This window comes from Nymphalis io, chromosome 12 (genome assembly GCF_905147045.1).
Source record: "Nymphalis io chromosome 12, ilAglIoxx1.1, whole genome shotgun sequence".
In the NCBI taxonomy this organism is placed as follows: Eukaryota; Metazoa; Arthropoda; class Insecta; order Lepidoptera; family Nymphalidae; genus Nymphalis; species Nymphalis io.
In genome coordinates this window covers 10,145,179-10,168,796 of record NC_065899.1, presented here as the reverse complement: position 1 = coordinate 10,168,796, position 23,618 = coordinate 10,145,179, and the positions used below count along the sequence as shown (strand labels likewise).

At 33.3% G+C, this 23,618-nt stretch overlaps 3 protein-coding genes across 9 annotated transcripts in view; 2 read left to right on the top strand and 1 right to left on the bottom strand.

The window, feature by feature from the left end:
- Positions 1-956: 956 nt before the first annotated feature.
- Positions 957-14,439, bottom strand: LOC126772481 (sodium-dependent transporter bedraggled). Of its 3 annotated transcripts, none has more exons than XM_050492864.1 (14): positions 14,212-14,439; positions 11,760-12,849; positions 11,554-11,684; positions 11,148-11,429; positions 9,943-10,133; positions 7,740-7,877; positions 6,787-7,021; positions 6,420-6,637; positions 6,089-6,283; positions 5,599-5,823; positions 4,948-5,015; positions 4,433-4,559; positions 4,003-4,181; positions 957-3,158 (listed from the first exon to the last, which is right to left on the bottom strand). In XM_050492864.1, exons 2-14 carry the CDS (start codon positions 12,800-12,802, stop codon positions 2,741-2,743), a joined length of 3,450 nt encoding a protein of 1,149 aa, XP_050348821.1. In that variant the 5' UTR covers positions 12,803-12,849; positions 14,212-14,439; the 3' UTR covers positions 957-2,740. The 3 variants fall into 3 exon arrangements, with proteins under 3 accessions (XP_050348821.1, XP_050348819.1, XP_050348818.1); XM_050492862.1 differs by lacking the exon at positions 14,212-14,439 and adding an exon at positions 12,914-13,169 and having other exon boundaries at positions 957-3,152; XM_050492861.1 differs by lacking the exon at positions 14,212-14,439 and adding an exon at positions 12,914-13,168.
- LOC126772492 (acetyl-CoA acetyltransferase, mitochondrial) lies at positions 14,146-18,555 on the top strand. 3 transcript variants are annotated; one of them, XM_050492884.1, is made up of 4 exons: positions 14,146-14,261; positions 16,226-16,414; positions 16,720-17,738; positions 18,114-18,555. In XM_050492884.1, the coding sequence occupies exons 2-4, from the start codon at positions 16,238-16,240 to the stop codon at positions 18,382-18,384; spliced, it is 1,467 nt and encodes a 488-aa protein (XP_050348841.1). In that variant the 5' UTR covers positions 14,146-14,261; positions 16,226-16,237; the 3' UTR covers positions 18,385-18,555. The 3 variants fall into 3 exon arrangements, with proteins under 3 accessions (XP_050348841.1, XP_050348840.1, XP_050348842.1); XM_050492883.1 differs by lacking the exon at positions 14,146-14,261 and adding an exon at positions 15,704-15,978; XM_050492885.1 differs by lacking the exons at positions 14,146-14,261; positions 18,114-18,555 and adding an exon at positions 15,704-15,978 and having other exon boundaries at positions 16,720-18,067.
- A 1,724-nt stretch (positions 18,556-20,279) lies between these two features.
- LOC126772482 (exportin-4-like) overlaps positions 20,280-23,618 on the top strand; it is a 153,809-nt gene continuing 150,470 nt past the window's right edge. For all 3 annotated transcript variants that reach the window (XR_007669666.1, XM_050492866.1, XM_050492865.1), the window contains exons 1-5: positions 20,280-21,013; positions 21,119-21,397; positions 21,491-22,318; positions 22,400-22,566; positions 23,078-23,245. Coding sequence is in view for 2 of the 3 variants with exons in the window: in XM_050492866.1 (XP_050348823.1) it covers positions 20,963-21,013; positions 21,119-21,397; positions 21,491-22,318; positions 22,400-22,566; positions 23,078-23,245 (1,493 nt within the window). In the remaining variant the exon portion in view is untranslated. The remainder of the gene's footprint in view (positions 21,014-21,118; positions 21,398-21,490; positions 22,319-22,399; positions 22,567-23,077; positions 23,246-23,618) is intronic.

The window sequence follows — 23,618 nt, the reverse complement described above, 5'->3', positions numbered from 1 at the left end:
AAGCTAATTCGATTCCTCAAGCTGATCTTAGCCTTAATAGGCAATAGGTTTTTCCATTGCCTTAAAAAACCAATGACAGCGAAAATCTTACGACTCATTTCAGCAATTTGAAGTACCCAGGAAAAGGAAGCATCAAGAAGTAGTTCAAAATTTCTAACAGTCTCTTGCATGGGTAATATTTGGCACTCAAATAAGATTGGAGGTAGATGATTACCTTGGACCCTCGACAGCAGCTTAAGACTGTCAAATATAGCCACTTGCGACTTTCTCGGGTTCACTTGGAGACCGTAAGATTTACACCAATCGGATATCTTTGCCAAATTATGATACAAAGTTGCAACAGCCTCATCGATACTGTCTAAAGGAGCGGTAACGTAAATTTGTAGATCATCAGAATATAGATGATAAGAGGAAGAAATAAATGAAGAGAGAGTATTAATGAATATAGAAAGAGAAGAGAGAGCACACCACCTTGTGGGACACCGGAAGGAATATCTAGATAGGATGAATATTTATTATTAGCCATTATGCATTGCTGTCGGTTAAACAGACCATACCATTCAATGGCAGTAGAATCTATGTTTAACGATCTTAGGATTGCCAAGCATATGTCATAGTCGATGTTATGTATGTATGTTATTATGTTAACAAGAGCTGTAACTGTAATATGGCCTAATCTAAACCCAGATTGAAAAGGGCACAGGATTTTATTAATAGTGAGGAATTGGTTTACTTGAGAGTGAACAACACGCTCTAATACCTTTGAAAGAAATGGAAGAACACAAATAGGTTTAAAATGAGAAGGAAGCCAAGGATTGGAAACTTTGGGAATAGGAATCACGAGAGTTATACGCCATACAGGAGAAAGGCACCATTTAATAGTTAAATATATGGCATAAAGTTGGCAAAATTATAATATTAATTATTTATATTGGTGTCTTAAAATTAAACAACAATGTTGTAAAAAGAAACGTTTATTAACTATCTAGTACATGTTGGAATTATTAGTGGAATGTAAAATGATAAATACATTAAAGAATAAACTCAAATAGATGTTCGAATAAAATGTGCGCTATATTTAAAAAGTGTGATGTTTAAAAAGCGACAAATTCATGGAAGCCGTGATATGACTAGAACTAAAATTATACAAGGATTTATATAAAATTTGATAAATGCAAGAAAGGAACTAAATTAAATATATAAGCTTAACTTTGGATTGCGTGGTGATATACTTGGTTAGCTTAATTATTTAAAGTACACTTTTACTATTCTACACAATTAAAAAAAAAAAAGCTTTTCAAAATAAAGTAATTAATACAATAAGTTAATTAATATGATGTTGACTAAGCCGGCAGTTCTAGTTTCTATGTGATGTGACAAGATAACATTCATAACTTTTTTTCCTTATTTCTGACCCTACAAGGAATTCTATAGTGTACACAACATTGATTGCTTAAGTGTAGCTATTTACATGTACAATAATATAGTTTAACATAAAAAAAAAACAATTTAATTACTATATCTTCAAATTGTTATATAAACTGTAAAATTATATGAAGTACTTGATATAATTTTGTTGTACTAATAACTGTATATTTTATAACTATTACTTTGTATAATTAAAAATTTTAAATAATTCGCGAATACATTCGAAATAATAAGTAAACATACGTGAAACATATCATAATAACTTTGATTAAGTTGATAGTGTGAACAGAGCCCATCAAGTCCACTGTAATTCTTAAAAACAATAAAAAAATAAAATACTATTTCAATAACTCACAACTACTCTTTGTAAAAACGTACTAAGTACATACTTAATTTATTTGATATTTTCTAAAAATATATAAAAAAATGTTGCAACATAGTTGATTTATCGAAAAATATTGCCATAACTATTTTGTGTATCATAATTATGTGAAAATTATTGCAAAATGATTTAATTTTGTTTCCATATACATAAATATTGCAACTGTTCCCTTAAAAACGCTTCCGCTCATAACATAATAAATACGACATTCAAATGTAACATTATTTATATAAAAATGCATCAACACACTAACGATACAATGAATCCACATTGTACTTATTGCTACATTACAAAATCTATTGTATAAAATGCCATTTTAATTTAGTAGCACTTTTTTATTCTGTAAGCTCTCATATTATTAAGTACCTATTAATTGTAAAAATAACCTCCATCGCTCATTGTAAAATATTGTGAGATTCCCTCGATCAATACTGTGTTAATAATATAATTACTCTTATATTAATAATTAACTTTTTGGGGGGGTTTATAACTTAGGTTTGGGAACCATTGTACAATGTTCATTATGACACATCTTAATTACTTTGTTTGTCGTTGTAAACAATTAAATTTTTTAATAGTGATGTACTGTAACATTTTAAATGTTTCATGTGAGTATTTTTGAACTCAAATCGAATTAAAAGTAAGATTTTTACAATTTAATATACTTATAACTACACATATACCTCATGAGATTATAATCAATTGTGTTACTTTTCCGATCTTAAACAAAATCCGTACTCCCTAAGTTGTAAAAACAGTAACCTAACTGATCTATCGATTAAACGATTTTTTAGACTTCTTCATAAAATACAACTGATTTCGTTGCGTTACAAAAATATCACTAAAATTATTATTCAATAAAAAAATTTAATTGTAAAATCATTATTATTAAATTTGTTGTCCTATATTATTAAGGCGGTTTAGTTGAAATCAAATAACAGAGCCAAGACTTCGGGTGTGGGTAATATCGTCTCCTAGCATCGCGGACATGGCCACTGTATTGGATATCGGTTCGACGTCTCGCACCAACTGCTCGTGGCTGGTCGTCAGCGGTCCCCCGTACTTGAAGCTGCGACGTAAGCTTGAACGTATGCTCTTAGCCGAATCGCTCTTCCTGACGAATGATCTTCGCAAATAATCGCGGGTCAGCGTGAGGGAATGGCGGGAAGATGTCGGTCTGTTCGAGTGTGTCGGTCGACCATCGGTTTCGTCGGTAAGTGTGATCGTCGGTGTAAAGTTGTATTGTGGGGGTTGCGGCTGCGGCTGCCGATCGACGCTTTCGCTTAATGTGATTGGAATCTGTGATACCTCGTCTGTGGTTTCAGCGCGGTTTGTAGTTATCCTGAAACTAAATTAATATGAATCTTATGTAGTTCGTTTGATTTATGAATATACATTATGAATTTTAATTATTTATATTTTGTAATGTATTTGGCCTTTTTTATACATTTATCAGTGCACAAAAATGAAATTTAACGCTGTTGATTACGAAATAAATAAATAATATTTCAGTCATGTGATCAATGCGGTTTACAAGGGTGTCGCTCAACGAATGACTGAGACGAGTAGTGTTACTTAACCATACATATACAATGCATGGAAGCTATTGGTATTGGAAGGCATTTGCCTTAGAAAGTTCACAAAATACATCAATGATTTTTTGGCACACGAAACGCATTTATTTACGCTTAATATCCAAGAGCAAGAGTTAAATCTTATTAACCTTTAGGTAAGCAGAATACTCTCGATCTCTCGTTTCGAAATCAAAGAACTCTAAAGTTTTTATAAATGGATTCAAGTCCTTTGGAACTGCGCCAATGAGAGGCGTTTCACAGGGATTCATTTTAGGTCCTATCGTTATCGTTTCCTTTCGCTCTGTACCTTACAGGTAGCCAGTCTATACAGCTGGAGCCGTTCTTTTTTTCTTTTTTTTTAATATATAAGCGCTAGCGCTTGACTTTTATCACACCTGATGGAAAGTGATGATACAGTCTAAGATGGAGCGCGCTTGCCTAGAAGATGCCTATTCACTCTAGACTTGAAGGTCGAGAGGGTATCCCAGATCTTAGCGATGCGTGTCAGAAACGAGGAAGCAAATCGTTTCGGACGTGTCTCAGACACATCAACTAATGCCTCGCAGTTCTATGGTAAACAGGTGACGGAGGAATCGAACTAAATAGTTAAACTCTCACCTGCGCAGCGTGCGGAAGCTGCGGCGCAGCGTGGACAGCAGGCGCGCGCCGGTGGCGGTGGAGTACGAGGGCGGCGGCGTGTACTTGGGCGGCGGGTCGGGCGCGCGCGGCGCGGGCGGGGGGGGCGCCGCCTCGCCCGCCGCCGCCTCCATGCGCGGCCGGTACAGGTTCTGCACGCGCTGCGGACGTCGAACGCGACCACGTGAGACGCGCGATACGCTATACTAATATTACTGCGGTGGTGAACAGAAATCGACCACCTGACAAGCTAAGTATATAATTTCGCTCTTACCGAGTCGTCCAAGCGGTCGTTCGATGCGATATCCTAGCAGCATCAACATTTTAAATGTTTTACAACGCGACCGCAATATGATTATTGTATATAATATTTTTTATTTTTATTTACGTTTATACGAAAAACAGGTCTCACCTCGAGTATATCCGGTGGACCCTTAGTTATGTAGCGCCAGGTCTGCACGAAGGCGACCAGCGGCACCAGCAAAAGGGCTCCCTGTTGCATAAAAACTGCCACTTGTCTCGCCCACACAGGGAAGTACCTGTCCCACAGATGCAATCGGATAGGATAACAAATTATTCAACCCACAAAGAAAAAGGTAGTTTAGTAGTTTTTTAGATATTGTAAATAAAATAATACATAAAAGTAAAGTATGAGTACTAATGTGCCACAGTTGAGTCTTTTTTTATTAATGCCTCTTCTTATTTGAGGAGGAAGTTTAGTCTTTATTATAACGTGCTGTTTTAATGCTTGATAGATATATAGTAGATTTTCATTGTAATGAGTTACGATGTTACCTTCATAATCGAGCGAGCTTAATTACAAACGCGATTTTAAGCACATGGAAATTCGGTGCTTTTGAACAACTTGGGTCCACGACAGATACTAAATTATAAGTAATGCTACAAAAATACGAAATATTCAAGTACCCTATGGGCTTCCTCCAACTATACAACTGGCGTTGCTGGCCGACACGGAAATCCATCACGCATAGAGCCTGAAATCAAAACAGTACCATAACACATTACATACAATTCACTTTTTAATTAACAACGCAGCTTTTAATAATAAATTTGAGTAAAATTTATATAATTAGAGGCTTTCCGTATATTATACGGCCGGTTGGCGTGGTTGGTAATACTTTGCCTTCCACGCCGAAGGTTGTGGGTTCGATTCCCACCCAGGACAGATATTTGTGTGCATGAACATGTCTGTTTGTCCTGAGTCTGGGTGTAATTATCTATATAAGTATGTATTTACAAAAGAAAAGTAGTATATGTAGTATATCAGTTGTCTGATTTTCATAGTACAAGCTCTGCTTAGTTTTGGCTCAGATGGTTGTGTGTAAATGTGCCAGGATATTATTATTATTATTATTATATATAAACCCGGGAGTTCACACACTTCCAAATTCGAGACTTCGGGCTCCGGCTCCGGCTCTAGCCCAATTACTTTTTATTAGCCCGACCTGCGATTCGAACCCCGGACCTCCGGGTATACGGCCTCACATCCAGCCACTCGACCGACGGAGGCGGTCGAATAATAAATAAATATATAATAAAGTAAGGATGTCGCCTCACGCAGAGCAGCACGGGCAGCACGACGGTCCACGTGAAGCTGAGCAGCGCGGCGAGCGCGGCCGAGGCGCGCGCGGCGGGCCCGAACAGCGCCGCCACCACCGCGTCGGGCGCGTAGGGCCGCCCGCGCACCGCGAACACGCCCAGCGCCAGCGACACCTGCGCCGCGCCCTGCCACCACGCGCCCGCCCACGTGTAGTCCACGAAGTGCACCACGCGGATGCCCGCCTGCCGGCCGGATCACACCATAGTTAAACAGAGGCCGTATTTTGTTTTATAAAAAATCCTTTCCGACTCTTATACATTCTTAATACCTTGTCGAATGTCGGAATTTAATATTTAGTCTTTTTAAAAAAAACTTTATGCCAAATAATATTAATAAATATGTGTTATTACTATTATTTTTTATAAAACGCAAAATGAAGCCAAGATATTGAGATCAAATCAAAGAAATCTCTTTCTTTATTCAGCTTTCAAAGCCAATTACACATACATCAGTGGACAGGAGCAGCCCCATCGCCAGCCCGAACACGCAGCTGAAGAACGTGATGGTGGTCTCCCACACTCGCAGCGCGCGCGCGTTGATGGCCATCACGCCCGTCACCACGCAGTGCCAGATCGCCAGCTGCTGCGCGATGCCGAACATTATCAGGATGAAGTAGAATATTACCGCCCACGCTGGCGATAGCTGAAATGAAAGATAATAATAGGTTAATTTTTTTATGTTTAGATTTTAATAAAAAAATTGAAACATATCGACTTTGAGTAATAATGATAATTAGATAAAATAATTAAGAAAATTGAAAAAAAAAATTCTAGCTTACAACATTAGCAGGCAAAACGGCTAAAGTAGCGGGCACTATTTGCGTAGCAAGTTGTAAGGGTTGCCAGCCACTTAGCACCTTTGCAGGATTACCAGTTCTCCACACTGTCAGACCGACTAAACTGCCGTAATGACCCATGTATCGAACCGGTGTTGACACTGTGTTGCCAGGTAACGGCTCTGAAGCCGGCCATAGAAATTGTGATGACTTAATTGTTTCTGAAAATACAAAAAAAATATATTTATTTATTGTAAAATACAAAGATAATTTTATTTACTTAGTGTAGCACTGATTTATATTTAACTTTATAAAATTATGAGATAATAAATAATTCTATTTAAACATTAAATGTGATTGGTTAACGTACCAAAACTGCTTGGTATAAAAACGTAACCGTAATTCTTCAAAATCTGAACACACGTGTTGGCTAAGAATGAGCTCAGTAATAGCACTGCAAATGTAAAGGCGACTATACAGCCGCTTTCTTTCTGAAGCATGATGTTCGTTTTATTTTTCGGATCTTTATGAGATGTTAACTGCATAATACAGGGGCCGAGTAGACCCCACGTGAGAAATGTCTCTTGAGCTGCGGCTGCCCAACTCTGAAAGATAAAGTTTCATAAAGTAGTCAGTTTTTTATTGATCAATCTAATATTTGTACATATGATTTTAGATGTACGTCTTGTATTTCAGGACTGTTTGGCCTTTAAGGTATATGTGCAAGCCCGTCTGGCTGAGTACGCTCTTCAAATTTTTTACCGTCAGTTAATAATATTCAGTATTGCTGAGCTGAAAGATGATTAAGCCAGTACTGGTACTCATAGTTAGTTGCTTTATTGTAAGTAATGGCTAATATTTCTTACAGTATGTCTAAGCGCAGTAATCAATTTGCAAGTCCGCCTTCCAATTTTATTTCACATATTTATTAATATTTGCCGTTCTATTCGCAAAACGAATGATGCCTGTAGTACAGTCTTTAAATTCTCATTTTCAATCTCATCTAATACATTCAAACCGTTAACTACCTCTTTATTTTAGTTACAGCTAGATATCCGCTACAGATAACTAAATAATTTATAATATTGGTGATTATTTAACTGTAATACTGCCGTGCCTGAGCTGTTGTCTGTCGTGTCGACTCGCCGCCCCATCGGATTATTAGAGCGAGAAAGCGTACACTTGTGTGTTGCACTCACACTTGTGCAAACGAATATATCATGTGAATTTTGCTATTCTTTGAGACCTGTTCTTATTAAGCCTACTGAAAACCGAGGCGAACTTTCTAGAACACGTGATGATGGAAATTATCCGCATACTTACATTGCTATTGATAAAAAATTCACTCCACTCTGTTTCAGAGAAGATATTTATAACTGAATCATACGGTATTAGAGTCAATAGTTTTGTACAGAGCACTAGAGTACCGCAGATGGGCAGGAATATGAGCATGTAGATCACCTGAAAATAATATAAGCACATCATGAAGTGCATGGATTGAATGATTTCTGGATCTCGTGAAGGAAGTGTATGTAATTTATACAAATTTGTTTAAAAAAAAGTTAATACTAAGTTTCTTGTCGATTCTTCTCGGTATCCACATTCCGAACTTGTGGTTCCGAGCTTGGCGATTCATTTAAAAGTAGTAACAGTAACAGCCTGTTAATATCCCGCTGCTGGGCTAAGGCCTCCTCTCCCTTTTGAGGAGAAGGTTGGGAGCTTATTCCACCACGCTGCTCCAATGCGGGTTGGTAGAATACACATGTGGCAGAATTTCAATGAAATTAGACACATGCAGATTTCCTCACTATGTTTTCCTTCACCGTCAAGCACGAGATGAATTATAAACACAAAGTACGCACATGAAAATTCAGTGGTGACTAGGCCATCTCGGCTTTTAAAAGTAAATTTGAATAAAAATATTTTCTTTTGACTTAATTTGATGAAACATACTTACTATATATGTCATTTAAATAATTAATACTCGCGATGCGTTTTAGATGGATTGGTAATTATGAAAATAGATCACTTTATTGAAACTTATATGGTGATTTTTAGATTAACGCTTAAAATAATAAAATAAAAGTCATAAATATTATATACTAAAAAATATGTCAGTCATGATTATTTATCATATTATTAAAACAATATTTATATATTTGAGAAAGTAAAGGCCTGCTTTAGTCCCACTGGGCTTTTGCCCTTTAGGCTTTAGCCTCCTGTCCTTTTTGAGGGGAAGTTTCAAGTGCATTCCACCACCAACCCGCTTTGGAGTATCCTTCACCGCGGAGCACGAAATTAGTTATAAGCACAAATTAAATACATGAAAATTCAGTTGTGCTTGTCTGGATTTGAACCCGCAATCGTCGGTTAAGATACACGCATTCTAACCACTCGGACATCTCGGCTCTCAAGTCCCTAACAAATAGTAATAAGATTAAATAACATGAGTGAAGTCAATCGATTACATAATTAATTACGATAACAGCTTCCTTAATGCTTATAAACAATTATATAAAGGTTTTTGTATTGGTTTGAACCGAGTATTTTGCATTCGGAAAATGAAATATATTGAAAATGCTAAACATTCTTTCGAAAATACACTTCCATTAAATACTCCTTGCTTGGTTTTACAATAATATAATCGTATCAAATTTGTATGTTAATATATTTAGGTCGTTATGTTAAAATAAATTCAGTATTGTGTTCATTAAAATTCTTAACGAACATTGCCCTAATATTCGATTATAAAGCTCATTTTCGAGCCATCGCTGATTTAGAATGGTAACTATTTTTATGAGCTCTCGACTTAGATACATTAGGTATAAGCAGGAGTTTATCATATGTGAAAAAAACGGATTTAAATCTAGGCAAAAAACAACATTGTTCTCCGTAGTAAAGGAAAACTTTTTTTTTTATATAGAATAGGAAGGTGGACGAGCATATGGGCCACCTGATGGTAAGTGGTCACCAAACGCCCTTAGACATTGGCATTGTAAGAAATGTCAACCATCGCTTATAGCCAATGCGCCACCAACCTTGGGAACTAAGATTTTATGTCCCTTGTGCCTGTAATTACACTGGCTCACTCACCCTTCAAACCGGAACACAACAATATCAAGTATTGCTGTTTTGCGGTAGAATATCTGATGAGTGAGTGGTACCTACCCAGACGAGCTTGCACAAAGCCCTACCACCAGTACACTAAACATTGCGAGGAAGCCTGCTTGTGTAGAAATTCTGACCCATATATACTTTAGCGTGAGTTTGGTGATATAGCAAATTATTATAAATATACAAACATACTTAAACATATATTATACGAGATTAAATGTAGAACCAGTCTACACAGTGAAATAATAATAGAACTTTACATAATAGCAATAAAAGTAATCAAACGTCGAAACAAAAACAAAATACTTTAGACTTCGGACATAATGGTTTCCGCTGATAAAGGTCAACATTTAATTTGCAGACGAAATTCATCGGAGAAGGCGGAACAGAATAATTAGCGTTTGTAAATTACCTTGCCGTATGACCTCAATCCTTTGTTGAGTGAGACGAACACAATCATCCATACTACGGCTAAGTTGAACGCAACTTGAAACTTTATTGAGCCAAAGCCGTTTGTATTTAAGTTACGTTGGAGCACCTCTCCGTGGAAATATTGCGGCAGTGTCTCTTGTATTTTAATTGTAGCATTTTTTTGACTGACATCTGAAAATATATTGTATTATATATTTATTCATTATACCAAGTATTTTCTATAATTCGAGACGTAATTCAAAACTGTCCTTATTAAAAACGCTTCGTAAGTTTCGAAGTCATGTGTGACCTTCTAGAAGCTACTTTAAAATCGTAATTCAAAAACGATTGGTTGCTTATTTATAATGGTTTGCACGTAACAATATATGTAAATAATGCATAATATCAGATAAATTAATTACACGGAAATTATCATGTCACCCATTGTTATATTTATTATATAAGACTTTATCACGACTGTCATCATGTTTTGTTCGTGATGGATTAAGCGAATGCATTAATTCGCTTTTCATTCATCATTCTATACATCCGGCTGCGGCCCTGGGTTAGACCGAGAAGAACGATCGCTATAGGCGCCAGGTAGCAAGGGGGGCGGAAATGTCAAAAACAATTTCAAGGGGTATATAAGCGCTGTTTGATTTTTATAAATGTTAGAATTAATATTTATATATGATTAATTGAAATGCAATTTATGTGAAGTGAAAGCTCAACCACAGGGCGCTGAAAGACAATCTCGCTCTACCCTGATCAAGGGTCAGGGTCGACGCTGTATACATCCATCAAGGGAATGACAAGAGTGGATAGTTCAAATATAGTTAATATGAAGTTTGAAAGTAGCTCTAGGGTATATGCTGATAGGAAACCGTTTATCATTGTATAGACTATGGGGTCATGGGGGGAGATTATAGTATCAATTAGAGGGGAAAATTCAAAAGAAGACGTGACAGTGTGTCATGAAATGAGTAAGGGAGAGTAACTTAACGGATGAATGCAAAAAAGTAATGCAATGTAAACAGATGGAATAAGGGCTAGCAAATGATGTTAAGGAAACGAACTGATTATATTTTTATATAAAAAAAAAATAAACTAGTACATATTTGTATGAGCACTATGATCAACATTTGGCTTATATATTGTTTCAACCAAAAGAATACTTCAAGTCATTACTTAATCCGACAAACTCACCGTCAAAATTAAACTCATGCGGCAGTGCCCACTTGTATCTATCATCGGACGTTATAAATGAATCTCTGAAATACACGAATATCCACGACAGGCCAATTATGCTGTAAATTCCAATCACAGCTTGGATTAACAACAAGGTTATGCCGACACCTTGGAATATCGGCGAGATTCGCCACATATCCACGGGACCGGACTCGAGCACTTGCCCCAAACATAAATGCAGAGTAAAAAGTGGTATTCCGACCAGAAGAGATAGAATGAAGAACTGAACTATAAAACTAGCTGAAAGAAAAAAAATTGTCAAAAAAATAAATTAAGTGTACTTTTTTTTATTGAAGATATAAAAATAATAAATAAATATAATCTAAAACTTAATTTGATATGAACGATTAAGAGTATTTCTTACCTCCAAAATGTACGCTAAGTATGGCAAATCTAGAAATGTTGAATATTCCAACGGTGCAACTAAGGCATGCTAGCATCGCACTCATTCTGTGTGGCCAAACGCCAAAAGGGGGTAAATCAGTCTCTTCATTTCTGCAATGAATACATTTCACTATAATTTACATTAAAAAAAATCATCACTCACATAAATAATAAGGCAATCATTACCTGTCTTCAGAAGCATTATTTTCACTTGGATTAATATGTGCTAGACGAATCAATGATTCACTCGAAGAACTGGAGGCACTTACACTTCTTCCTATATTTCTATTTGTATTCCGTTCTGTCCAGTCTACAGCTGTACTATCATTATCACCAGCTGAAGGTAAGGACAACGCTCTATTCATCAACAATGTCCGACGGCCCACTATGAGTGGCCCTGATGATCCATCACTGCTCAAATTAGCTGCTGTAACTTGAAGCTGTATAGGTGCACTAGTCGGTCGCATATTAACATGGTGTTCAAGGAACAATATAACGGGTAAAGTGAGAGGTTCACATGACGTTTCTTGTGTGGGAATTGCCGGCAATACAATAGGATCTAATCTTCTCATTGAATTCCGTAAACAGTCATTTACAGTACCAGCTCTCTCTAAAGACAATGCAGAAACTTGCCTGTTACTTCTTGGTAGTTCTGAGAAACTCTTTGAACGCACTAAATTAGCTTTCGGTGAAAGATTACTTTGTAAAATTTCCAATTCTTCCATTGAGGGTGCTGAAGTTTGAGCGTGAGCATGGTACATAACCACTTGAGTAGTATCATCTATTGAACTCTGAGAATTTGAGTGATCAGATCTATTTTCACTAGTGTTATCACATTTTTTTATTTCACAGATGAGATCATCATCGTCGCTATCTAGAGATTTTGTACCATCATCTAAACATGCCAACAGTGATTTATCAAGTACTTCATCTAAGTCATTCAATATATCCATAAATTGACATAGAGCTGTTGCTTGAAATTCTTCATCATTCGTGATGTCGTTAGAATTATGTGATGTACAATTTGAATCAGACTTATAATAATTAACTATATTTTTTTGTAAATCTTCTTTCAAATCTTCTTCATCATCAGATGCCCTTTCAAAATCGCTTGTTTGTTCACTACTATCATTACTTTCAAAGAGACTCGAGGCATCACTATCCGCACTACTACCCGGCTGACTCTCCCTCTGTTCATATCGACCTTCATCCATGTTCACAACTTCCATTTTTATTGCATGGCCTAAGTCATAACCAGCACGGCTTGGAGTAAACCCTAAAACAAGTTACAATCACTAAGCTGTTAAAAAAAATAATACAGACTAAAAATTACAACATACAATATTTAGGAGACACAATTTTCCACAGATTAGACATGGTCAACAAGGCATGTACTCTCAATGGTTATTTACAAGCAAATAAGACACAGAACTAATGATTCTAATTATTGTAAAACACTTATGAAAAATGGTTAAATTTTAGCACCACAATGCGAACTCAGTATGCAATGCTTGCAAATTTTATGAATCATACTAGGCTCACAATATTTGCTAGTCACAAAGATAAAATCTTAATGTCTAACCTACTCTACTATCTTTCTTTACGAGTAAGAATAATCAACCTCTTGATACTGTTTCAATAAAATTTATGAAAAATTATCACAATCATAAAAGTTTTAGTAGATTTATCCTACAATCTTAGATTACTATTTGTTTTTCTAGTAATTATTTTTACTTTTTGTTTATTTATTTTTTTGTTTAGATATTTAGTAAAAACAAAACAATATTGGATCAGAACAAGATAATATTCAAATGATAATTTCATAATTTATTTTATTATTTATATAAATAATTACTAACTTTTTATTTTAAAAATATTTCATATAAAATAAAAAATACCTAAGTATATAAAATTTTATAAAATTGAAAAAGTTTTTTATAAAAACTAAGCTATTTTATATAACTGGCCTTTTTCACTAAAATAAAAATATCATTCACATTTAACACATACAACCTATATGGATAAGTATTATTTTAATCTGTCCAGCTACACGGGGAAGATTGTATCATAAAAAGATTAACTTTTCTGATGTTGTGACAGATATGGGTTTATTAGCCACAGGCATATTTAAAATTAAGAACATGTATTTTAGAATAGCATAAAGAAATTAAAAGATTTATGATATGATATTATAGATGATGAAGAAAAATTTTAATATTCTTATCACCTTTTTGCTGTAATTTACTCATCTAACAATAGATTGTTATAACAATTATATATTATTTAAAGATATTAATTGGAAATGAATATTATTTAAAGATATTTTTATCTTTATAATAGATTTCTTCATTAAAAATTAAATTTTTAATTAAGGTTAAATAAGAAATCAAACAAGCACTGTACATAATAGTTATCTCAATAAATACGTATATATTACGACTTCTTTAACAAAACAGTTTTAATGTGATTTAATAATAATAAAACACAATAAATAAATACTTCATCTTATAAAGATTGACATACATTATCTTATCTTTCTCATTATATTATAGAAAAATCTCGCAAACAATATCACTATATAAAACTGAATGTCATTAGTCTTTTCAACTACATTAAGTTAAAATTTAATATTACTTACCAAATTATTCGTCTGTTGCTACCATAAGCCATCATCAAGTTTACCTTGTGGTAAGTTATTCTATTTTCCAATAATATTCAATTTGGTATGAAAAACAAATCATTTTTAATATTAATACTATTATTTGCGGCAAAAATCACTAACCTAAACTTATTTTTGCAACTTAATACCTATTTTAATAGGTACATTAAAGTATAATTACAACAAATATGCAACTTGGTTACTCATATAAATGACAGTTCGCTGCGAAACGAAACTCACATTATGACAATAGATAGGTAGGTTACCCAATTTACCTAAACTCCAATCGAATGATTATTCGAACAACAAAGTCAAGTAAAAACTTTACAATTAAATTTAGTTAAGAACAGTGCGAAGAGCTAAAAATAAAACTAACATTTTAATCATTTTTCAAGCCACTTTTAATAGGAAATTTCAAAAAAATTATTAAATTATATTATTTATACGTTACTATTAACATATTATCAATTTTTACTTTAAATTAACTTACTTTTTAGAACCATGGATCTTACAAGGTTAGATCGACATTAAATTAAGATAATATTAAGGCTTAACCAGATTTAAAATTATTATACCTAAGAAAATAAATAAATGTATATTTGAAAAAAAAGAATATTCGATTTCAAAATTTTCATTATCGAATCCGAACCACAGTTTCTTTATTTAAAACTGTCTACATTTCATTTATTATTTTTTGGTCAATTAATAAAATAAATAATTGAAAAACGTGGCTCTCCTGTTTGCCTATTTAAAATATATTAAAGAATTAATCGGGTTGGACTGAGATTTTTTTTTGTACATTTACTAATTATATTACGCTAAATTTCCAGTTGTTCCAATTCTTTTTAACTGATCTCAAAAGTCATTATTAGACTTTAACTGATCTCAAAAGTCATTATTAGACTTTTGAGATAAGTTAAAAAGAATTTGATAAAGTGCAATAAAAAAAAAAACGCAATCATTTCGTTTAATGTACATGTACATAAATTAAAGCAAATTGGTCATTTCTTTAATTACATGTGTTTAAATAACTGAGCTAGAATCTATTAAGTCTCTCTTCATAAATCTTTACTAATTTATCTCATGTGTATTCAACGCTTAAAAGTTTTTGGCTTTTGGAATATATCATGAATAGATGGACCGCAGTGTCTTTTTTACAAATATGAAGGTGCTTAATGCTTGACTTATTGTGACCATGGTTTACTGAACTCAATCGATTTTTAACAGATTTGATAATATTTAGTACAATCTTTAAAAAATAATTTTAACATTCTATAAAAAAAATAAGGATAAATTCAACAAGAACTTAAGTTCCAGGTGATTATTTATTTTAATTAATGATGTATATCATCAGTAACATATTATCTAGCGATGATCGAATTATTTACAATAAGCACTACTTACATGTACGTAATTTTTAATAGAATTATATTACCTACACCAAAGTGTGAACATATCCTTATAAACTCGATCTTACATCGCAGGGTCAAAGATTACATTTGTATAATTTTGTACACCAAATTTTGATCCTTATTTACAAGACAAAAGATTGATATTTATATAGCATAAACTTAGATAACTTTGAATAAATATTTTTTTAATTATTTGATAACTTGTAGATTTGATTTGTAGTCTTTTGTCGCGAGTATTCAATCCGATAAGTATCGTTTATCCGTGAATAGAATAAATATGATATTTCTGAAAGGAACAAGATTAATTAGCATAAAAATGCTTCCCAGGAGTATGGTACGTATTCATTTAAAGTCTTCAATGCGCCAAGCTCAAGACGAAGTATTTTTCGTTTTTATATTATATTACACCTGAGCTGAGAGTATCAGTCGCTTTTAGGCTGTCGTAGTGTAAGGTTTAGTACAAAAAAAACTTTTTTTTTCGTATTATAGTATAAGATAAATAGATGAAAAATAATAATAATACTGTAACAGATATCTATCTTAAAAAATTGGTACTATTTTGTCTTTTTATTTGCTAATAGTTATCAAGAGCAATGGCAGCGTACTCCACCAAAGTTTCTCTCAACGATGTCGTTATTGCATCAGCAGTTAGAACACCTATGGGTTCATTTAGAGGAAGTCTTGCTAGTTTGTCAGCAACAGAATTAGGTGCCGTCGCTGTTAAAGCAGCCATTGAAAGAGCCGGCATTCCAAATGAAGAAGTTAAAGAGGTTAGTTCATGTTTGCCTACTTTCTATTTTACAGTTATATTTGATGATATGGAATATACATGCTTACTTAATATTTTATTACTAATTTTGTGCTCTACCCCATTAATTATATAATTATTAAATTACCAAAAATTTTCTTATAAGAAAAAAATCTGTTAAATAAGATACGTTATCAAGCATCAAAGACTTAGATAAGAATCATTTTTCTTTAGTTAACACCGGGAAAGTATTCTACGAATTATTTTTTTTACTTGTTTATACTTAAAAAGAAAAAAAATACCCATGTAGTTAATTTTTTTTTTTAGGTTTACATGGGCAATGTTTGTTCAGGGTTTCTTGGACAAGCTCCTGCCAGACAAGCCGTGATATTTGCTGGTCTCCCTAAAAGCACCATATGCACCACGGTGAATAAAGTATGCGCGTCAGGAATGAAATCCGTGATGCTAGCAACTCAAGGTCTACAAACTGGTACCCAAGATGTTATACTTGCTGGAGGTATGGAATCCATGTCAAATGTGCCCTTTTATTTAAAAAGAGGTGAAACTGCTTACGGTGGAATGCAATTAGTTGATGGTATCGTATTTGATGGGTTAACTGATGTGTATAACAAATTCCACATGGGAAATTGTGCTGAAAATACAGCTAAGAAATTAGAAATCACCAGACAACAGCAAGATGATTATGCCATGTCTAGCTATAAGAGAAGTGCAGCTGCATATGAAGCTAAAGCTTTTGCTGATGAATTAGTGTCGGTGTCAGTTCCTCAAAAGAGAGGTGCTCCACCAGTTATATTTTCAGAAGATGAGGAGTACAAAAAAGTTAATTTTGAAAAGTTTGGTAAATTGGCAACTGTTTTTCAAAGGGAAAATGGCACAGTTACAGCTGGCAATGCTTCCACTTTAAACGATGGAGCAGCTGCATTGGTATTGATGACTGCTGAGGCAGCTCAGAGATTAAATATTAAGCCCTTGGCTCGTGTTGTTGGTTATGCTGATGGGGAGTGCGATCCAATAGACTTCCCAATTGCACCAGCAGTTGCTATTCCTAATTTATTGAAAAAGACTGGAGTTAAAAAGGAAGATGTAGCTCTTTGGGAAATCAATGAAGCTTTTAGTGTGGTAGCTGTTGCAAATCAAAAACTGTTAGATCTAGACCCTGCCAAGGTTAACGTTCATGGTGGTGCAGTTAGTCTTGGACATCCTATTGGTATGTCCGGTGCACGCATTGTTGTGCACTTATGTCATGCTTTAAAGAAAGGTGAAAAGGGTGTGGCATCTATCTGTAATGGAGGTGGTGGTGCGTCTTCTATTATGATCGAAAAATTGTAAGTTTATGCAAATCATATGAATGTTATCTGTGACACTGAATTAATATGATTGAAAAAATCTTAAAGAAATATAAATTTGTTGTAAATAAAATTATTATAAATAAAAGATTAAAAGAAAAATACTTTGGATAAGTATCCGTTAGTGCCTTCTTTATTTGCTACAATTATTGTTAGGTGAATTTCATACTATGTATTATTAAGCTAGCTTTAAGCAATTGTTTTATATCACATTTCATATAAAAATTATATTGTGGTTTTTTATTAAATTATTTAAAATATATAAAAGCAGAATATTTTAATAATAAAAATAATGTTTAAAATGTTAATTATAGTATCATTTATAACTTTTCCTTAGACATTGTAATTTTTCAGAGATGATGGTGTTGATGGCCCGCCTATTTTGACATTCTACACAAAAGACCCATGTCAATTATGTGACATAGCAATGGAAGAGTTAGAACCATATAAAAATAAACTTATAATTCAAAAAGTTGATATAACAAAGAAAGAAAATCTCAGGTGGCTAAGACTATATAGATATGATATACCAGTTCTATTCTTTAATGGTAAATTTTTATGTAAGCATAGATTAGATCATGATTTGTTACAAAAAAGATTACAAGACCTTGAAAATAACAATTAAAGAAACTTAAATAATGACTAATTTAGTTGAAGAACAAAAGTTAGTCTTGCTAAACTTGGTTTAGCTTAATATTTATTTACTTTGGTAATAGTACACATTAAATAACTACGTTTTTTTTTATAAATGAACTTACTACATCAAGCAATAAACAATTATGCTTAAAAATACATACTTGTGAACTTTAAAATATACTCAAACCTTCCCAGAAGCATTGAGAGTGCCCCAGTAAACTAATCATACTACCTTATGAGTATTTTTTTCGGTTTTTTTTTTAAATTAGTAAAAGACAGATACTTCAATGAATGTTTCAGTTATTATATAACTTTATTGCGTACTTGTATAATTAATGACGCTTTGAATTAAAACAATCAAATTTTATTAATATTTATTAATATTGTACTAACAGCGCATGGATAAGAGCAATTTCCTTAATTATTTGATGAAGCCATGCTACTCCATCATAATTATCAAGTTATCAGGAATTATTGATCTTATGGGAATATTTTCATTGTATCGCTAAAATATTTTTTAATTAACATTAAACATAAGAACAAATCAGTAAACAGCGACAACATTTGACAATACGCATTGTAAAACAGTATTAATTTATTGTTCTCATAATCGGATTGAATCGAATATAAAAATAAACGGTCACGTGCGAATCAAACTAAAGTTCTGTACATTAAACAATAAGTGAATAAAATAACAACGTTTTACGTTGTATTTAAAAAAGGAAATAAAAAAAATATAGATTCGATTGGTTTCTGTAAATATTTTTAATTTGGAAGAAATTTAACCCCGCACCTTATAAAATATGAATAAAATAGCAGAATAGGCCAATGACCACGCGAATGAGTTGTTTTTAAAAACCAGCTTTAATTTATTCATTGAACCATAACTGTCCTAGATATTAGATTGTTTTGCCACTAGTATAAAAATGTGTGTCAGCTCAGTTGGGTGATACTCACTTGAAACTAATTTAAAATTCAGTTGCAAGATTTGACCACACGTAACGCCTACTGGTGGTAGGGCTTTGTGCAAGCTCGTCTGGGTAGGTACCACCCACTCATCAGATATTCTACCGCAAAACAGCAATACTTGATATTGTTGTGTTCCGGTTTGAAGGGTGAGTGAGCCAGTGTAATTACAGGCACAAGGGACATTATTTAATCTTAGTTCCCAAGGTTGGTGGCGCATTGGATATGTAAGCGATGGTTGACATTTCTTACAATGCCAATGTCTAAGAGCGTTGGTGACCACTTACCATCAGGTGGCCCATATGCTCGTCCGCCTTCCTATTCTATAAAAAAAAAAAAAAAAACGCGTTTTATTATTTGTTAAATTTAACTAGAAATTTACACTGTAAAAATATTTTGATCGGTATTTGAAGATACTAGCACTAAGGTACTAGTTCGGTATTTGAAGTAAACGTTATTTAAAAAAGTTTCACAAAATAGAAACTTATTTATCATACACAAAATTTGATATCAATGTCGTCATATTATATACATAATTTGTACTTATTAATTGACTTTGATATTTGTATATAAGTATGTTTTAAATATATTACTCTCGTAAAAGACTTTTTCAAGTCAAGTCGTTCACGGCGGCGGAGGAAAACATCGTGAGGTTCCTTCATGGGTTGAATGTAAATCTGTCATGTATGCAAAAATCAAAATTCGTTTGTTTAGGCTAAACTCATATTGATGAGATCAGCTCTTTATTCGTACCTTTTAACTTCGAATCTATTACACGAAAACATCAGAGTGAACACGCTGGGGCCGACGGATTAACAGACACCTTTTCTTTATTTTACGTACGTTTTTTATCAGATTTGTGAAACCCTAAAAATGATAAGAAAAATTCAAATGACGTTCGAACGGAGGTTAAAGGGCGCTTCGAGATATTAACGGCTATTACTTGGCTTTTGCCTATCAATTGTTATTTAGTTTTCTTTCGCTTTGACGGAGTATTAAAATTATTATTAAAATTAACGCTCGCCATAAATACATACATTTTTATCAACAAAAGCCCAAAAATAATAAGTACTTAATAAGTAAGGTTCCAATAATATTTTTTGTAAAAATTTTCAAAAATGATGAGATACAAAGACATCTGATGAAGTATTAACGATCACGGTTACAATGTATAATTATCAATTTAAAAATATATATTATGTTTTACTTATGTTTTCAAAGAAAAAATCCCTTTTTTAGCAATAAAACTATCTGAAATTCCTTGCAAATTGATCTTTTGACAGTTAGCAGTCTGTTTTCTCTTTGTGGAAGGATTTATGTTGATACTTGATTTGCTTTTTTAGTCTGTGACGAAATATGGGGTATTAAGTTAACATCTATCACATCACATTCACAATACAAAATTAATAATTTTGGATTTGTTACTTATAAATAGTAATTAAATATATCTGAAACATCGAGTGTGATACATCACTACCTATATGTGAATATCGAGATATATGCGGTCGACAAATATATTAATGTATTGATATGATTTGGAGTAAATAAAATATTTTTTCATTCATAAAAATATTTCTATTTTTTAATATCTGCTAATAATCATGGATAATTCCGCTATACAAACGTTGGAGGCAGCGGCGCAAGTGCTTATGGTAAGTTAAATTTTTAAATAACAAAAAGTTGTATTAAAAATTAGTGTATTTATTTACAATAAAATTTACACATTATATTATATTTTTTGAAATATTCTTTTATAGGCACCGCCTAATTTAGTAAGTTCTGAGCAGAGACATCAGGCAGAAAGCGTTTTTCTTGAATTCAGGAGTACTAAGAATCCATACCAACTGTGTAGAGAAATTCTTGAGAAATCAAATACTGATTGTGTACTCTTTGAAGGTGCAAGTCTTATTAAGACTGCACTTATACGAGAATGGGACTTACTATCTGTTGATGATATATCGTCACTCAGAGAATACCTATTGCTTTACCTTCTCAGAAGAGAAGTGCCAACTTATTTAAGAGAAAAATTACTACAGGTATCTTACTTATCATATGTAATATATAGTTCTATGATGAAAAATATTATGCATACAAATACTGTACTTACTTAATGTTAAATATTTTTGTAGACAATCGCAGTAATAGTTAAAAGAGGTAGCATTCATGATGGTGGAAGAGAAAGAAAAGCATTGTTGGAGGAACTAGAAAAAATTATCCTTAGCTCCCCAATAAGTCAGCAAAAATTGGCATGCTCACTCATATTATCAATAATGCAAGAATATGCCATCACTGTGAAATCAGCTGATGTTGGACTGATATGGGAAGTACATTTTAAACTGAAAAAAACATTTGAATGTCAGGATCTTAAAAGAATATTTAGATTTACCGTTGGAGTATTAGAACAAATAGTTAGATCAGGTCACCAACCGGAAGGGGAACAGGCGTCACTGACAAAACAGCTGTTAACAATTGTAGAATCTGTTTTATGTTGGAATCATGTATCACCATTGCTTTCCAAGAGGTTGATTGGAGCATTTGAGGCAATATATGAAAGTGACACTGCACCTGCTTTGCGTCTTAGTCTCAATTGGAGAGATACAATTATGCAACCAGAATTATTAACTCTCTTCTTCGAAATACATATGTATGTTCGAAACAATCCAGATTTGCTTAATTCTTCACTTACATGCTTAGTTCAGCTAGCAAGTTTGAGCGGTGTCGTTGTATCTGTCAGTAACGTGAAACAACAGTACTTAGAGAATTATGTAAATAGTTTGGTGAGGATTTTAGGTTTTATTCATCCATCAGAAAGGGAAATGTTGGGTATAGCACAAATATATCGACGATTGGTTCAGTTCTTTGCAGCAACTATGATAGCATCAACTTCTCCAGCTTTCCTTCAATATTTGACCACATATACTTGCCATTGCATTAGAGGATCTGTTATTGAAGAAGGTGTAAGTATTTTTTTTTTATTTTAAAACTTAAATAGAAATAAGCCAATTTTTTGTTACATTTATTATATAATTACCTTCTAGGTAAATGATGATACAGTATGGAGAGAATCTTTGAATAAATTTCTTCATACATGGAGTTCATTAGTCCATGATGCAGAAGGTTTTCCAAATGAAACAATGATGAACCATTGTATAGAGATCTTCAACACTTACTTACAATGTCGCTTGGCGCCGCCTGATGGAACCAGGTAATACAGTAATAATAATAATAATGTCCTGGGCCTTTTTTCACACACGGCCATCTCCCATTAAGCTCGTACAGAGCTTGTACTATAGAAACCAGACAACTGATATACTACATATACTATTTTTCTTTTGTAAATACATACTTATATAGATAATTACACCCAGATTCAGGACAAAGAGATATGTTCATGCACACAAATATCTGTCCTGGGTGGGAATTGAACCCACAACCTTCAGCTTGAAAGGCAAGCATCCACCAACCACGCCAACCGGCTCGTCAAAGTGTGTATATATATATACAAGTATGATATTTTATAGACTTGACTCCCGAGTGTTAACTTCATACGTGTTGGATGTCTTGCTACTTAATATTATAAATATATTGGTTTGTAAGTTTGTTATTTTAAAGCTGACTACACAAAATTTGAAATTTGGAATATAGAGATATACAACTTGTAATATATATGTTTATTTTTTATTTTTGTAATGCAAAATTTTATTGTTCTTGTTCAGAGGAACAGAAGGTAGCGATGGGTGTAATGATGATATAAAGGATGATATGGAAGAAGATGAAAGGCAGCTGCACAGTAATATTCTGTTGACTATTGGAGCTATTGCTAGAAAAGCACCAGCTCATTGTTGCCGTGTGCTACATTCACTTCTTACTGATAGGAGCAAAAGGTAAAACCAGAACCTTTGTTTTAGTATTATACACTCATGGAAATATTTACACAATATACACAGAAAAGGTTACACAAAATACACAAATTAGCTTCTTTTATTCGCGTTTATTGAAAGATTGCTTAGAATAACTACGAGTAAGTGACATTGCTTAACATAACTTAACAAAATTTATTGGACATGCATATCCTAATACGCTTGGCAATGATTACCATTGTCTTTTTAAAGACAAATGGGAACAAGTTTTGTTGAAATGTAAACAATTTTTCCGAGATTGACAGCAACAGAGAAGTAACGTTTTTTTTTATTTTACTAATAAATTTTTGAAGCTTTCATTTCATTGAATGTTTTTTTTTAATTTTGAATTTTTGAG

Coding starts and splice junctions, on each gene's coding strand:
- LOC126772481 (XM_050492861.1), bottom strand. CDS start 12,950: ATGTCTAATCTGTGGAAAATTGTGTCTCCTAAATATT. Junction 6,638..6,786: donor TTTTATACCAAGCAGTTTTG/GTACGTTAACCA, acceptor TTGTATTTTCAG/AAACAATTAAGTCATCACAA. Junction 5,824..6,088: donor GGCTGCTCCTGTCCACTGAT/GTATGTGTAATT, acceptor TCCGGCCGGCAG/GCGGGCATCCGCGTGGTGCA.
- LOC126772492 (XM_050492883.1), top strand. CDS start 15,922: ATGATATTTCTGAAAGGAACAAGATTAATTAGCATAAAAATGCTTCCC. Junction 15,979..16,225: donor AAATGCTTCCCAGGAGTATG/GTACGTATTCAT, acceptor ATTTGCTAATAG/TTATCAAGAGCAATGGCAGC. Junction 17,739..18,113: donor TCTATTATGATCGAAAAATT/GTAAGTTTATGC, acceptor GTAATTTTTCAG/AGATGATGGTGTTGATGGCC.